The sequence below is a fragment of the Scomber japonicus genome, chromosome 3, assembly GCF_027409825.1.
Source record: "Scomber japonicus isolate fScoJap1 chromosome 3, fScoJap1.pri, whole genome shotgun sequence".
NCBI lineage: Eukaryota > Metazoa > Chordata > Actinopteri > Scombriformes > Scombridae > Scomber > Scomber japonicus.
This window is the reverse complement of record NC_070580.1, coordinates 8253127-8270672: the sequence shown is the minus strand read 5'-3', so window position 1 is coordinate 8270672 and position 17546 is coordinate 8253127. Positions and strand designations below refer to the sequence as shown.

The 17546-nt window shown below is 39.2% G+C and overlaps 1 protein-coding gene across 1 annotated transcript in view; it reads left to right on the top strand.

Annotated features, from left to right (window-relative positions):
* Positions 1-2298: 2298 nt before the first annotated feature.
* Positions 2299-17546, top strand: part of LOC128355073 (contactin-4) — a 41220-nt gene continuing 25972 nt past the window's right edge. Inside the window, exons 1-10 of the mRNA XM_053315247.1 lie at positions 2299-2365; positions 5651-5774; positions 6117-6292; positions 7761-7856; positions 10340-10543; positions 11080-11182; positions 11363-11547; positions 14407-14549; positions 14819-14948; positions 15270-15420. Coding sequence (XP_053171222.1) covers positions 2299-2365; positions 5651-5774; positions 6117-6292; positions 7761-7856; positions 10340-10543; positions 11080-11182; positions 11363-11547; positions 14407-14549; positions 14819-14948; positions 15270-15420 — 1379 coding nt within the window. The remainder of the gene's footprint in view (positions 2366-5650; positions 5775-6116; positions 6293-7760; positions 7857-10339; positions 10544-11079; positions 11183-11362; positions 11548-14406; positions 14550-14818; positions 14949-15269; positions 15421-17546) is intronic.

Sequence of the window (17546 nt, the reverse complement as noted above, 5' to 3'; positions counted from 1 at the left end):
TTAGATCCATCTCATGTAGCGGTGAGGAGTAAATGTTGTTCATTATGAGAGTCCCCAGAATCAATGAAACTCATATTCAAGCTCAAAATGGCAAAGACATAACTATCAAACCAGTTCGATCAGGATGAAGAAACCGTATCCTTTTGCATAGGTAAATATTTTGGGTAGCTTCTTGTAACTGTCAGTCAAAATCACGAGGCCATCCTCACGGAGTCTCATATGACTTGTTCTGCTCACATGGTGCTCGGGAAGCTTGTCTGCATATTAAAACGTTGATTTGAAATTACTTACAGGTAGGCGTTTTGACAAAATGTCTAATTACCATATGCAGCTTGGTGTCATCCACCCAGCACCTTAATAAAACATAATTACTGCTGGAGCTAAGGTAAAATGAGAATAGCACGAGGCAGAGCAGTTTATTGAATGAAGAGAAGATTTCATATCTCAGAGGCCCAAGTAGGTCAAAAGAATGTCTTCTATTGTTAGATAGATAAAGTTTCTTCATTGGTTTTCTCCAGAACAGTCAAATATATCAACCCAGTGAGTCTCATAAGGAAAGACATCAACCAAATCTCCCTTTATCGATCAGTCCGTCCATATTTGATTGAGACTCATGACATGACCGTGGGCAGGATGACAAATAAAAAAGGCAGAAGGTTAAAAAAGTGGAAACCAAATCAATAATGATGACTGACAAGATGAAGCTTGGGTGATCAGTATTGTGATCTCTTAGAATATATAATAAAGAAGCAGAATGAATCCCACCCAGCTAATGCTTTTTTTCCTTCCCCTTCTTCCCATCCATGATTAGTGATTTGTTCTGTTTTGTTACATCTGTCTGTCTGCAGCAATTTACTCCAGGAGGCTGAGACAGAAAAGGACAAAGACGAGCTGTAGGAGAAAAATGTCGCTTTTGTGAACATTTGCGTGTTCATATTAGAACTCATGAAAGCGTACGAGCCGAAGCCCCGTTTCGTAAAAAGCAATTTTCCGAGCGCTGCTTACACACACATTTGCAAATGACGGCGGTGTAAAAGTTTCAGAAATGATTGTCGCTTGTAAATTGCAGATACATTTGTGAGTCCTGCAGGACTGACCGAAGCTCATGCATGGCTGAAAAGTGTGATTTTTGTCTTGTTTTGAGTTTGTGAAGGAGAGGAAATTATTTCACTTTGCTTGCATGTCACAAATTTGAATTTGGTCAAGTGGGCAACTCTGCTTTGAGGTAGAAGAAAGTCGAAAGAAATGCCCTCCAGTGACTTCCTGCCATGACAGATTCACACTGACATACACAAATACTATATGACATTTTGAAAAAAAAAATATATAATAAAAGTCCATTTAGGTCATGTTGTCTTAAGGTTGAGCTCCTCAGCTGTTAAACATATCTAAATTGCATTAACAATTATAATGCAGGTCTTTTTAAGGCTGAGTGTACATTGTAAGAAGTTATGCTATCATATAATTAAAGTCAATATTGAATCAGAAAATGTGGTCAGAACAGCAATAAGTGAAAATCTGATATGTATACTTTACCAATACTGCACCATTACAGCATAAACTCCATTGTGTTCCTTTTAATGTTATTTGACAAGGTTAGCAAAGTTCTAAAAGCTTCATTTGTAGTTGTAAATCAATAGTTCCTGGCGTCATGATCAGTGGAAGATGCGATGCCTGTCTGCATGTTTTGAAGTGGTTTAAATGATTTGCCGACAGTAGGATTATTTTTCTGCCCCGGTTCAGTATGTCTGGCTGCGTTCATTAGCATTCTCTGTGATATATTATGTACACTTAGAACATCACACAATTTGCTAGAATAAATATGTTGAACCAACAGTTATCAGAAAAGCTGAATGTTACCTTTGGCAAGAGGCTCTGCTCATCTGTTGCTGCTGCTAGACTGTGTTTTTTTTTTTTTTTTCGTTTCCTACTTTCTCTTGCTTGACTTGCTCCTGGGAGATAGTGTAGCAGCAGTATGTATACACTAAATATCAGCTCTCCAGTATCAGCTGCTAGCGGGCCCTTCGGCATGGGATCTTGGCTCTGCTTATTTGGCTGAATGAATTATTAATGGCTCACCGATTTTCCACAAGTTCCAGCCTGTTTTTGTTTTTTTTTTCTTTTTTTTGTCCAGAAGGCTTAAAGTATACTGCATCTCCTCATCTTTACACTGCTTATTTGCCCTCCTTTTTTTTTATTCCAGAGCCAAACAGAGGAGGAGAGTTTACTCAAGAAGCGTTCTCCACTCTCTGGCAACTGGATGGGAAGAAGGAGACTCTTTGACCTTGGAAAATGAAGATGTTGTTGCCATGGGAACTGTTAATCCTTCTGTCACTCAAAGAGTGCCTGGCTGGTGAGATGCCAAGTCGAGTCGCCTTTCATGACACACCTGATATGCATATATCTCTCACAGGGAGGGTTCGCCTCTTTCATATGCATGTTTAGGTTATCATTTCAATTGAAAAGGAAAGATATCAGTCTCGAAAGGGATCATAATTTTAATGTTTTTTTTGTATCTGGGTAAAATCTACATCAAGTTTGCAAAGAATGATGCAAAGGCATGGCCAAAACAGTAGATTTAGAGCTTAGAAATAAGACCCACACAGCCAGACATTTGAATTTATTGATGCGGTTATTTAACAGGATGAAGTTGTAACAGGATAAAGAGAAACAACCTCTTGTCATTCAAAGATTGACCAGCCTCGCCAATATCATTACCATCAGCCCCACCCCCCCACCCCATCTGTCCCATCCTGTTCCATTTTACTCCTATGATGACATTTTGATCTCAGTTGTTAAGAGCGACCCGACTTTAAATTCCCACACTTTCTTTTGGGCAACCCTTTGATAAACATGACTCACTGTTAGATTTACATCTGAAGAGAAAACTAACCTATAGGAGAGAATTCACTCTCTCCAGTCTTTCACTGCCTCCCCTAGTTTATTATGCAATTTTCTTGCTTTATGTCCAACTGCTGCCACTTACATGAACTGTGGCAAGCGCTATAAAAATCCACACTAACTCTTTTTTTCCCCCTTTTTTTAATACACTAATTTATTCTGTACTCCATTCTCAACAACATTGATCCGCAGTATGCTGAGGAGCTCCTTCCCACTGAGAGAAAAGCAGAATAACATTAACCTTCAGTTCCCAAATACCTGCGTGAGGCACAGATAAGTGTTAAATTCTCTGTATGAGCTCTCACTTAATGTCTAGGTATGCCAACCCAGCGCAGCCCAGTCAACTGAGTAGGTTTAACGTCGACAGTCACATTCGATGGATATACAGTATGCTGAACTCAAGCCAACCGTTTACAAGTTATCAAACAAATGCATTTAAATTTATACAGTATATGGAGTGGGGTCTATTGTATTGTTATTTATGATTCAATTTCCATTGATTTAGCATCTCATCTCAAGTCAGCAGTTTCACAGGAGTTTGTCTATTCAGCCTGCAAACGCAAGAGTAGGGACTGAAGGGTTATGCACATGGCAGCACACACTGTACTGTCCACACATATACCTGCTATTGAGCTTGCTTTTGGATGAATTCACACCAAGCCTAATTAAGTGTAATTTGTATGTGTGGGCTCAGTTGTGTTAGCGGTCAGTGCAGTCGGTGTGTTTACAGGCAGACCCGCTTTCAAGCATACACACAAACCACCTGATCATTTCCCAGGTGAAAAAGCCCGCCTATTAAAGGTTCATTAATTTGTTTAATTTAAAGGACACTGCAACCAGGGTAAAATTGAAGCACCTCCCTGAGAGGCTGGGGAAAACAAGGCCCTTACCTGAGGCAAAGACTCCCACTCTCATTAGGATGATGATGACGATGATGTGGGAGGGAGCACTCTTTGTCCTAGTCAAGGTTAGAGGCGTGTTTAAAAAAAAAAAAAAGCCAAAAAAAAAATAGCATCTCAACTCAAGTACACAAAAAGAAATGTTTTTCAAATCAACGCTGGTGTGCAGCTCAGCGTGTGACACAGGAATGAGAGGGTGGACATCAGCGTGTATGTGTGAGTCAGTCTGTGTGTGTGCATCTATTGAAGAAATGCTAGATTTCACAGGAGTAATTAGAGCAACATCGGTTAATTACTCCTGTGTATTGATAGTTTGGCTGGAGCTAACCAAAACAACAAGGTCGACTGAGCAGACACATGCACAAATAACATGCATATAGACAACAGCTTTACAGGCGCTCTAATAATTAGATTAAAGCCAGAGTAAGGCAATACTCTGATATTGCAACTCTCACGTAAACACCATAACCAAGTTATCCCACTTGCATTAAGATCATAATCAGATGAAGCATAACTGAATTAACCAGCTGAGCTACTTGTCAATCTTTATAATTACTTTTGACATGTATACAGCTTAGACCTGTTCTAACTCTGTATATGAAAGTTAGCAGAGTGAACTAGATGCAAAGTGTGACTTCAAATGAAAAGCTCTACCTCTCTGCATAACACTTTTCAGATTGTATTTATAACATAAATAACGTATGTTCAGATGTTAAATTCATCACAGCTAAAAAAATCTGTTTTAACAGAAACCTTAAAATCTTTATTTTTTTTAACATTTAAAATCAAATGGTTATTTAAATTAATCTCTGTTAAAATGTTCAGAATGACATTGTTGATAACTTACTGGTAGTATGATTGATGTAATATCTGTGTGGGCAGAGAAAAATAGCTAATAATATCACTCGTTTATGTGTTGTTTTGTTGCACCTGTGATTTGAGCACTCACTACTCCCTGAATCCACTTGTAGTTATTATATGTAGTGGGTGGAATCATGGTATACGCAGGATATGCTATGCTGAGGTCACAGATCAGCAAAACACCTCCATTTCTATAATATGGCACATACAGTGTGTGCAGGAGATGCCAGTGACTCAGCAAATGTTCAAATAACATAAAAAGTGACATGGAGTGGTAATTAGTGCTAACATTTGCATCAAAAAACAGAAGCTAGTTAGCCTAGCTTGTTAGCTTCCCCTTTCCGAGCAGAATACAAACAAACAGTAACATACAGTAGAGTAGTATTCAGCGCTAACATTTGCATCAGAAAGCAGAAGCTAGTTAGCCTAGCTTTTTTAGCTTCTACTTTCTGAGTGGAATACAAACTTAAAGGCATAATGTGTGCTCTCAAATACTCGCAATACTGTGTGGGCTGGTTGAAAGAGAGGAGGAAAAAAGAGGATTGTATCTAGGGCAGCAATGCCGCCCCTCAAATGTCAGTCAACTGTCATGAGAATCACCAGAATTACCTATATCAAGATATTCATAGTACTAAAATTCCTGTGCATATTAAACAGTTCGACTGTGATTGAAGGCAGAAAAATAAAAGACAGCTTCATGATACGTGTGTTACATTGCATAGACTATGCCTGTTAGCCAACGTGCTACAGGGTTATCTTTAGTTAATTGCTCTCTCATCACACTGCGTTATCTGTTACGTGACATGTGCATAAGAGCGTTTATTAAATGCAGTATCCACTCAAAGAGCCATGTTGGCAGCTAATTATAAGGGTGTAGAGTTTATATACAGTTTCCTGAGTGGTGAGTGGTGAGTGTTGCATTAATTCAGTCATTTTGCTCAGCGCCATTGTACGGCTAATGTTTTTTTTTTTTTTTTTTCCTGACACAGAAAATGCTCGACATGGTCCTGTCTTCACACAGGAGCCTAGTGACAGTATTTTCCCACTGAGCACTGATGATAAGCTGGTGTTTATTAATTGCAAAGCAAAGGGAAATCCACCTCCACGTTATAGGTAAGTATTCCGTCTGAACTTTGACTGTCTATAAAGTGAGACTACGGTGTACACAGTATCAGTGAATATGTGGTGCAATGTGCTCTATTGAGCCTCTTTGTGATACCAGGCCTTGTTATTATATTGCCTGCATTCATGTTTGAGTGTAGTCATTTATTATGAGTATGAAGGCAATTACAATTTTAAGCATGTGTGTCGTTGTGGGATGTTTTCTGGTGCTTTTCCAAATATTCAGTGGAAGAAAAAATGAAAATGAGGTGTCTATCCTAGCATTTGCAAATGTGATAATTGGGCACAGTTGTATGTTTGATGATAATTTTTTGCTTTGCCATCTATTTGCAGGTGGAAAGTGGATGGGAGAGAAATAAACACAGAGTCAGATCAGAACTACAGCCTTGTAGAGGGGAACCTGCTGATCAATAACCCTCATGTCATCAATCATGGAGGAGTGTATCAGTGCATCGCAACTAACTCATTTGGGACCATTCTAAGCAGGGAAGCAAAGGTCCAGTTTGCATGTGAGTATAAATATGGAATTTTTTTACTATGTATATTGTAAGACATAGTGTTTTTTTTTCTTATTATCCAAGGATGATTGAATCAAGGTCAGTGAAGAAGCCTGTATAAGAGCCGAAAGTCCAGTTGTCTTCAATTCAACCCTCCTTGTTTGTCTAAATATTTGTTATGATTATATGCATAACTGAAAATAATATACCAATTTTACAGAGTAGGGCTTCTCCACAAGATCCCAGAAGCCATGGTAATGTATTTAATCTCTAGATGACTGTAGAGTAACGTCCCCAGAGGAAGATCACTAATTACTTTATTGGTTTGCTGATTTATAATCCAGCGCCACCAACAGGTCAAATCCAACAGTTCATGACACAATACTTAAAAACCTAAAATAATGCCAGTTTAAGCTGTACTTTGAGTTAAATATTGTTAACATTTGTAAAACCAGCAATACTAAAATGCTAACAGTAGTATCTTAAAGGAGTGATTTGTAGAATTTAGTGGCATCTAGGAGAATGGACATAATGGAATATAATACTCAGTAGTATATAGTAATATTCAAGTATGTTTTAATTAGGGTATAATCCCATGATATAAGAATTATTGTGTTTTTGTAGCTTAGAATAAGCCCTATATATCAACATAGGAAGCAGGTCCTCTTCCACGGAAGCACTGGCATGTTTCTACAGTAGCCCAGAATAGACAAACCAAACACTGGCTTTTGAGAGGATCTCGCAGCTTTGAAGGGGAGCGCTATTTATTTGTTTGCAATCTGCAACCTCACCACTAGATGCCACTAGATCCCACAGACTAGTCCTTTAATATGCTAACGTATTAATGATTAATTAATAGTTGAGTTATAAACTTTTAGTCTTGAAAGTAATGTTTAATTTCAAATCCTTTTTTTTTCATTATACATTTAACACCAAAGAATGGCCTTGCAAAGACATCCACAGCACATTTTCAAATACAGGGAGATATTTATTTTCTTTGAATTCTCCCTGCCTGGCTGCCCACTGCTATGCCTGAGGCTGTGGTATCTCGTCAATCCTACCCTGTCGCAGCAGTGAAGGAATGAGGACTGGTATGTCTTGATTTGGGGAGTTTTTAATCAGTTGAGTTCTGATTTGATATTTGCTTGATCCCTCCAGGGACTCAGTTGGTATTTCTAAGACTTTGGGATTGATATGTCTTCCCGCTGTTTATTCTCTCACACAGCACAGCAGCATTTAATTAAAGGTGAAAGTAATCTCGAGCTCGATTGTCGGGGGGCATTTTTGCACGCCCTCTGCCCGATCTTTTGCACGTTCTGTGATATTAACAGGGGACTCTCGGGTTTAACTTGTAAGCAATGTGAACAGACAGGGTAATATTCTGCAGAATGAAATGCCCTTACCTGAAAGTTATTACAGCTGTCAAACTGTGAAAAGCTGTCAATTCTTTTCTTTTTCTTTTTCTTTTTATATTCAACAGTTCTGCAGAACTTCAGCAGGAAGTCAAGGAACACGGTATCGGTGAGAGAGGGTCAAGCTGTGGTTCTGCTCTGTGGCCCTCCACCCCATTATGGAGGTACACTGCTCTGTCCTAACTCTTCTGCATTGTCTGCTGTAGTTTCACACTCCTGCTTGCCTCAGCAGTCTTTATTGTTCCTCACTCTGCTGCTTATTATCTCCCTGTAACACTGCTGTGTCTCTTTTGTTTTTATACCTTCCTACCTTCTCTTTTCGCTGCTCCGCTTTTCAAACTCTGACACACTGTTTTCCACTCACTTCTCCTTATCTGTCAGAGAGGGAACTTTTATGATCAGCCACCACTCCACCTGCCCAACCCCATGCCTTCACATCTATAGTTCATAGCCTCACACTTCTTAACCTTGAGCTCACTTTTCTCACCCATATGATCTGTGACCATGCTGTCATCTATAAAGTCTCCAGTGCTCCACTTCCCCCAACTGTCATTTTTTTCCCCTGGATGTGGGCAGGTTATCTGTGGGTAATAAAGGCTGCTGGTGGCTGCTGTGGCCGGGGGAGCGTTTATCCTGTGGCACAGCTGTGACTCGGCTCATGTGTCTGTGTGCTGCTGATTAGCAGACCCTCAAAGTGGTCCGCACTCCTGCAGCCATTCGGTGCCCACCAGCACAATTTCACGCCAGTGTACCAGCTTTTCTCCACTCTCTGTTTCCAGTGGAATCCTGCGGCCACGTGGGATTCCACACTTTAGCAATTTGCCATCCAGCCCTCCATCCCTTCCCCTTAAAAGCCTCCATCTCTTATTTTTCCTCTTAAACAGAGCGTAGTCACACATTTGATGGGATTTGCACTACACGATAATGCTAGCTTGAGGTATTTTAAAATTGAAAAACAGCTAAATGGAGTTTTTTTTTTATAAAGCCACAAGGTTTAAATTATGTCAAAGCTTCTTTAATGCTTGTTGATGCACAACTGGAGGAATACAGTGATGCACCTTATTAAAAGAGGAATCATCTAAAGCTTCTTTGATCAATCAATAGGTAAGTGCTCTAAAAGGAGCCGTGCTGAGAGTTAAACTCTGTCAGAGGACATGAGATTATGTGCCTGCAAGTCCTCTGTTGCTGTGAGACTGCAGCTCTTAAACAGAACCAGTCTCTGATAGTCCCTAATCATGAAAGGTCTGTCAGTTTCTGCCCTGACTTTCCCTGTAATGATTTTAATTCACTGTTTTCCCTCTAGGAAGCAAGTGGGACTCTTTACCGTCTGCCCAGTCAAAAGGGCTGACTGCAGAATGTCATGTGTATGATACCAGGCTGCTTTAATAGCCAAGTTCATTCTGCAGTCCTCGCAGACATGTCTCTCTCTTTCTTTACTCTCCCTTTCTTTATGTGTGTTTCTAGTTCTCTCTGTGTGTGTGTGTGTGTGTGTGTGTGTGTGTGTGTGTGTGTGTGTTTTTTTACATATTTTTTTATTGGCATTACTATCATTCCTTCCCATTCTTTATTTTGACATCATTCCTCTTTGTTAATCAATGTGACTAATGTAGTAGATCCACTGAAACAGATATTCCCTCTAAAATATAGATTACAATCTATATTACTGATTGTAATCTCAATATAGATTACAATCAGTTAATTTCAAATAGGTAAATTAGAGACCAATAAACACATGTGTAACCCTGTGAGCAGTACTTCGGCAGAGGGGGGTTCAATAAAGGACAATTAATAAGCCAACTTCCTCGATTTTGGGTTTGGGCTCTTCCCTTTTTTAAAGGCAATCACTGTCAAGATGCTTTTTCATATTGGACAAAGCTGCAATTTACATGTCAGAGTTGACCCAAGGCGATATTTAAGGTGGGTGTTATTTCATGTACAGCACCAGTCAAACGTTTGGACACATCTTCCCTTTTACCAGAATGAGAAAATTTGTCTAAACTTTGAAGTGGTACTGTATTTGGAAATGTATTTTTTTATAGTCCCAGGAAGAGAGCACATCCAACAATGCATTAGTCTATGTGTCCAATTTTACTACCTTGCACTCAGCCTCAAGACAGTGGTTCCTACTATAGTCGTAAATCTTTAAAAAATGGCTCTCAAACACAAGTTTAATTTTTTAAAAAGGGCTATGTATCTTCCTAAAAGGAGTGGGCACTGTAGTTTCCAGCCAATGTTACTCAAACAGAAGTAAGTAGTAACTTTGGCATCCTACACACATTTGTTGGACTCATGAGTATTTACAGCCCAGTATATTCTGGATTGTCTCAGTTATATAGTTCTTGGACAACAATGGAGCTCTAAATCAGAGAGGAATAAACTATACCAGGTGTTTGGATACATAGACAGTATTTGTTAGTAGGATCAGTTTATTGTTAGTTAATAAGAAAAGTATGACACATCTCCAGCCTTATCCTTAAGTTATACAAGTATAATTTTAGACGAGATGAGACTAAAGGTTTCCTAATTTATTTGTAGTTATCTCTTCATATACATTTATTCTCTGTCTCATTGTCTTGGAATTTTAGGAAGATGTTTCTATTTTATGTCTCAAAAGCTACAATTCTTTATCTATTCTCTTTTTTTTCAGAGATAAAATATTCATGGGTATTCAATGGACAGCGCAGTTTCCTGCAACAGGACGTCCGTCGTTTTATCTCTCAGTGGACTGGAAACTTGTACATAGCCAAAGTTGAAGCCTCAGACGCAGGGAACTACACATGCGTGGTGAGAAACATGATGACCAATGCGACAGTGTTCAGCTCTCCAACCCCTGTGGTGGTGCGGAGGGACGGTAAGCATCCTCAGTTTGCTTCTGCTGCCTCCTGGATATCTTGAGCACTGAACTGATGCGTGCAGTTGTAGGGAGGGCGAGCCTAGGAGATAAATCGTTTGTCTTGAGCGTGACAGTGTTTTTGCTTTTGCTTACAAGCAAGGTTTTTGCACCATCCCGAGTCTGTGAACTATACAGGGTTATGTATGCGAGAAACCCTCTCTGTCTGCATGAAGGCACATATTTACATAACCAGACATGTAGTCTGCTCTGACAAAGATGCACACAGGCACACACACAGCACGGAGCTTGCCACACATACTGAACCCCATCATGACCATTTATGTGTACCACTTCAGATTTGAGCTGAGGCAGATATGTAATCCAAACTCATTCATGCGCTAAGCCAAATGCTGTTGTATATGGCGTCAACACGCACGCTCACTCTCTGCCAGTGTCATTCACGCCAGGGCTCTTACATCCAATATGAATTACAGGAAACTGCATGTCGCTGTTTTGTGTTTTGAATGATGTGATTTGCTTTTTTCCTCATGCAGTAGTGATGGGTGAATATGAGCCAAAGATTGAGGTTCAGTTTCCTGACACCCTTCATGTTTCTAAAGGATCATCAGTGAGGCTGGAATGCTTTGCCTTAGGAAAGTAAGTATGAGACACATTAGGATGTCACAGCTCTACCCCTAACATTACATTGTCAAATTTGTGAAGTGGCCAGGCATCATGTATTACATCAAACACGCTGACAAACATGGCAGCCATCCTTCTGGTCAGTCTGAGCAGCAGCATGTGGCCATTCTGACCTTTTGTATGTGACCTCTGCAGCCCTGTGCCTTCAATCACTTGGAGAAGAGCTGATGGAAACCCACTCCCTGGCAAGATTAAAATCAACCACTCCAGTGGGGTTCTGGAAATTCCATATTTTCGCCCGGAGGATGCCGGTGTGTACGAGTGTGTAGCCGAAAACAGCAGAGGACGAAATGTTGCCAGAGGGCAACTTTTATTCCACAGTAAGAACAATGTATTCTTTTGCTTCCTGTCTCATGGAGATGATTGCTAATCTTTTTCTCCTCCTAGAGTGCTTCATTATTTATTTTATCTTCAGTAATTTAGTTTATTTCTCCACAGTGTGAGACAGCCTTATAATGCCAGGATAATCTGGACTTAATTTGGGCTCATTATCTGTGCTGTTTTGTCATCATGACGTTAAAGAGCTCCTCTGGCTTACTGAATGTTTCTTTTAACTAGTGGCCTGAAGTAGAAAATGAGATTACTTACTTGTCAGTTTAGGTCTATCACCTCCATAGAATCAAAAGGAACCAGCTGTCAGACTCCAAGCTTTGAAATGAGTAATTTGTATGTTGTAGGAAAGCAGTGTCTACATCAGTGATTATTACCAACCAACTTCCATAGGCAGCGAGATGAGAGAATCTCCACTGTTCCTGTCTGCTGCGCTGTATGTTTTGATAAGGTCCTATGGATCACTCACTAGTGGATGTTAATATTTTGGGTTTTGCATTACTGATGTAACTGCAGTTTTAATACTATTTTAGAAGAAAAAGTACAAACCTTCTCAGGCATCTAATTTGACATCTGTATTGCTAATCATTGAGCTGTTAAGGTTTTTTGACACAAATCAATAGTAAAGCACAGTTAGGTAAGCTTATTTGTCTGGCACATTACATATTCAAATCCAATTCAAGGTGTTTAACTTAATGCACTCACAGTAAAAGGAGATAAGACATATCAAAAGATAGACTTTGTTCAAAAGGAGATTTAAATATAAAAACGGAGATTAAACTGAAGGTATGTAAAGTTCAAGGTGGAACACATTTGGGTTTAAGGTTGATTTAGAAGCAGTTGAGAATATATGTGTTTAATCTGGAGTTAAAGAGAAAGTCTGGCCAAGTCCTTTATCTTCTAGCAGTTTGTTCCAGTTTTTTTGGGCAAAGTAACGTAATGCTGCTTCTCTGTGTTTAATTTGGACTTTGGCTACCGTTAATCATCATTGGAGAGACTGAGACGGTTAATTTGGTAAAAGCCACTGACAGCCTTAAAGACAAGCAGCAGTAATTTAAACTCTATGTTATGGCACATTGGAAGCCATTGCAGATACCTGAGACTTGGTGGAATGTGTTCGGTTTTCTTTGCCTTTGTTGCATCCTGGCAGCAGCGTTATAAATGGGCTGAAGTTGTCTCAGAGTTCTTTTGGGGACACCTGAGATAAGACTTACAATAGTCTAACCTGCTGGAAATAATAGGGTGGTTTGTCTGGACATGAATCCTCTGATTACTGTTTTTAAGATAACAGGTGGCAGACTTGGTTTGATGTGGCTATTAATGTTTGTCTTTGAAAACCAAAAAGCAAATTCATTTCAGTGTAATAACGGATTCAGAGATAGAGTCTGCAATTATCTGAAGCAGGTTAAGGCACATCCAGTGATGGATTTATTTAATGCACTTGTTGAGTTAGTCTATGGAATTGTAGTGGCTTTGTTAGAGCGGAACATAAATGTGGGTGTCGTCAGCAAAATTGAAATAATTGTATTGTTTTCCATGATTGGGCCTAATGGAATCATGTAAAAAAAACAGTACTGCTAAAACATTGTCTGGCTTGACTGAAACATGTGGCAATACACAATATACCTTGTTATTTATTCATCCTTAGGTGTCATTTGTGCAATGTTGTGACAAAGTGCAATGAAAACACTCTTATTGAATAAATCTTTACATACATAAAGCATGTGACTTCAAATTCCACTGAAGCTTCTTTTTCACAGAAGAACCAAAAAAGGTGGAACACAAAAACATTAGATCAGTGTGAGCCAATTAGGAGACTGTAACACTACTCCAATTTATACATAAAACAAACATAAATGGCATATATTCTCTATCTTGTTGTCCACTGTTTGAAGTTTGACTGGCACGTTCTCTTGCTCCCTCTTCTTCTGCAATGGCCCCCAACTGGAAAATTTGCACCATTAGCTGTTTATCTTGATGACCCAACTCCAGCAAATTGATACTTGTATTCATTAAGAAATTTGCTGAATTTCTGGAAATTATGTTAAAATCTGAGCTACATTTGAAATGAAACCAAGTTATTGTGATTGGGCTTGGATTGTTACCAATCCATAGCACATCCATTGATAATGTCTCACTCTTACCTCTCTTACCAGTGTATTATTTTCTGTAAGTGATATTTTCTTTTGTTTTTTGGGTTATTGATCCCTATTGCTTTAATAAGGTCTATAGGCCAGGCCATATTGTAATTCAATGAGTAGCTATGTTTTTCTTCAGTGGTGTTGAACTTCAGCCTGAATTAATGGAATGACTAAAATTTTGGGAACTTGTAACATCATTACAGTACTTGCAACAATGTTTGTTATCATTTTCTTCTCTGAACTTTGTGATCTCAAATCTCAAAGCTGTGTCCACTGTGAACTGCGCTTGCTACAGCACAATGCGCCTGCAGGTCAGTCCCAGGCACTGACTGTGTAATGAGCTGCTGCCTTAGTAAATCAGGAGCTAATTACACGCAGATTGCAGGCGCAAATTGAATGAAGCAAGCAGTGCAAATTTGTACTGCCCTTTCATGTATGAAAATCTGACCTGAAGACAGCAAAACCACTGTAGCGGTCAAAACAAGAGAAATTCCATATAAATTCATTAAGTTGAGTGCGAAAGAACGTTAGTGTTCCAAGTTGAGAAGTAATAATCAGTTACTGGGAATTCTTGAGCTAAATGATGTCCCATTTTTATTTCAGACTTTTCTATCATAATAGATTTTTGGAAAATACTTGTTTCTACTAAAACAGCCATGCAACTGACATTTTTGTAAATACTCATATTCATTGGTCTTTTTTTCACAGATGTTGAACATCTGCACTGGCTCCAGACACTGAAAGATGCTCATATGGCAATTGGAGCTAATCTGCAGTGGGAATGTAAAGCCATTGGCAAACCTAGGCCTACATACAAATGGTTGAAGAATGGTCAGCTACTACTGGCAGAGGTAAGACTCCCCCGGTAACACTAAGAAGATTTTAACAAGACACTCATTGTGATGTTTGAACAGAATAATGCAAGGTTCAGTCAAAGAATACACTGCAAGGGTATTCTTTTAGAAGGAGTGTTCATCTCACTTGGGTATAGATGCTTGAAGGCAGACTGTGAAACTATAAAAAGGACATTTCAGAAAGTTGTAAATACACATTTGACAAAAAATGTATATCAGTCACTACAAGATGTTATCAAATATTTTTCAACTGGCCTGATTTTCAGGGGAGGATCCATGTGGACACTGGTAAACTGACAATATCCCGGATTAGTCTGTCGGACTCTGGGATGTATCAGTGTGTGGCAGAGAATGAACATGGAGCCGTCTATGCCAGTGCTGAGCTCAAGGTTGTAGGTAAGCAGTGTGTTTGCCTGTATCATTTACAATGAATTGGACCAGAGGCAAGGTTCATATATGTATATTATGTTGTCAGAGGAATATAAAAGTGCGTCATATCTGAAAGTAAATAAATAAATAAAAATAGGCTGAACTAGCTCCAAACTCAGTCATGGCCCTGCTCTTTCATTTCCATAATTATTTCATACAATAAGCCAGCCTGGTGGTGAAATATAATTTCCATAATTGCTGGTGATGCACTTGACATTTTGGCTGATGAACAGTTGTTGTCCAAGCACAAAGCGAGACAAATGGGCTTAACATGGGTCTGTTCCTCAGCCTCTCCACCTGACTTCACCTGGCGCCCCGTGAAGAAGTCCACAGTCATCCAGAGGGGGGGTGAGGTGGTCTTAGAGTGTCGCCCCCACGCTTCCCCGAAGGCCACAACCTCCTGGTGGAGAGGGGGTGAACTCCTGAAGGACAGCAAGAGGTAGGGTTTTGTATGCACTGCTGCTCATGCCACTGACGACATCTGTTAAAGGGTTAGCGCATGTGGTCATGTTCATTTCTAGGTCTCATTGTTATTTATGCCTCGGCTCAAGGGGACTTTAGAAGTCAGTGTGGCATAAAACAAGCTTGTTTGGTCCAAGAAAGGGATTTTTCTTGACAGACACTTTATATGTCATGTAGATGTTCGATTTCTATTTGCACATTGTAGTTTTGTCTCATGCCATTTCATTAGATGCTAGAATCAGGACATCACCCCTACTCTTTTGGTTTTGCAAGGATACACAATAAAGAGAATAATATAATTTAGCTATTTCAAACTTCAAAGAATCCAGTCTCCCACAGTTTCACAGTCAAAATGCTGGATGTAGAACTGAGATCCTGTAGCGATGCTGTCTGTGTGGAAAGCGCACAGAAAAACAATACGGCTACATCCCTCAGTGAAACTCTATCTGAGGCTACATGACAGGCCACACCAAGTCATGATTTAAGGTCCCAGGCAACACTTACAGGCTAAAAGAAACAGTTTGTTTTTGCACTGGGCGTTAGCAGAGACTAATGGACACAATAAGAACCAACAGAGTACACGCTCAGTATAACAGCTGCTTTCATTAAAGAGTTGGGAAGGTTCAGGTTAAATATTCATGTAGGTGTTGGGCTGGTAATTGCTTGAAAGGTCTAAAAGTTTGAAGTAAGCACAATCAAAGTTTCTAGAAAACTTCGGAAGAGTTTACCAGATGTCAACAACCAATAAAAAAAACTTCACATTTGCTGGTTTGTGGGACTTAAAGCAGCTCTGAGTCATTCCGTACAGAACCTCTACTGGTCCCAGTGTTGGCACCGTCACTTTAGCCTAATGACATAAAACTGGAGCTTAAGCTTAAGCCGTTCTTTAATGTGTCAGCACATCAACAGACATGCAATTTAAAAAAAAAAAAGCATGACTTTGGGTAAAACATCATCAGAAAGCCTTGTCAGTCTCAAGCCATATAATTAACTTAATAGCATCAATTTGCTCTGAGAGTCTTACCTCCTTATTCTGTTCAGGCAACAACTCTAGTGACTTACAACCTGCTCCATAAGGAGAAATTAAAGTTAAGAACAATGTAGTGTGATTTCTGAAGTAGGCCGCTAAAATTTGTATCTGTTGACTAATTAGCTGTTATAGAACGGGTGGTTTTAAATGTCTGAAGTCATTTTCCCTCTCCATTACTGAGTTCAATAGCAAGCTTTAGTTTTTTGGTTGTTGGTTTTTTTTAAATTGTAAGTTTGCTGAGTCTAGACATTTTGGCCACTGCATATATACTGTTTCCATTATAAGAACATCATCCAAAGATAATGGGAGTTATCTTCCACATCAAAAGCAGTGTAACATGCAAATAAATGTAATATGGTTTTAGAATGTATATGTTGAGCACCAGCAGTTAGCTTGTATGTTAAGCGACATTTACGAACGGGCTGTAAATGGCAGCACACTGCAGAACCACTGACACTAAATTAGGTCATTAGCCTTAATTGCATGTGTGTGTGTGTGTGTGTGTGTGTGTGTGTGCTTTAGCCAGCAATCAAAGAGCAGAGATCCTCCTCAAGCCTCTTCATTTAAAAAGGGAATGTTGTTTTGTGGTGTGCACAAAATAAAAATAAAAAATGAAACCGTAGCTTTAAATTTTTTTATATTTAGTGAGAGTGCTCTCCTGTATTCTTCTTGTGACATTGAAGGTGAAAACAGACTGCTTGAAAATATGTACACGTATGTTAAGAGAGCAGCCAAACAAGGTTATGTTAAAATGGAATAAGTACACTACAATACATACATACATGTTTTTATTTTTTTTTGTTTTTTTTAGCATTACATGTGAACTACACAGATTGACAATTGGTGGGGATGTTGACTGATTGTTGGAGACCTGTAGCTTTAACCTCAGCTGTTTAGCATTTAATCATAAAGTGCATATTTAAGACCCTTTTACAGGGTTCACATTTTAAAATGAGTCAGCTGGGAAAATTAAAAGGTCAGCTGGAGACTCTTGTTTTCAACTCACAGAGCGTAAGTTATCTTAATTAGCTAACTAGAGATGATGAAATCTGCCTGTGAGAGTTGTAGAAAGC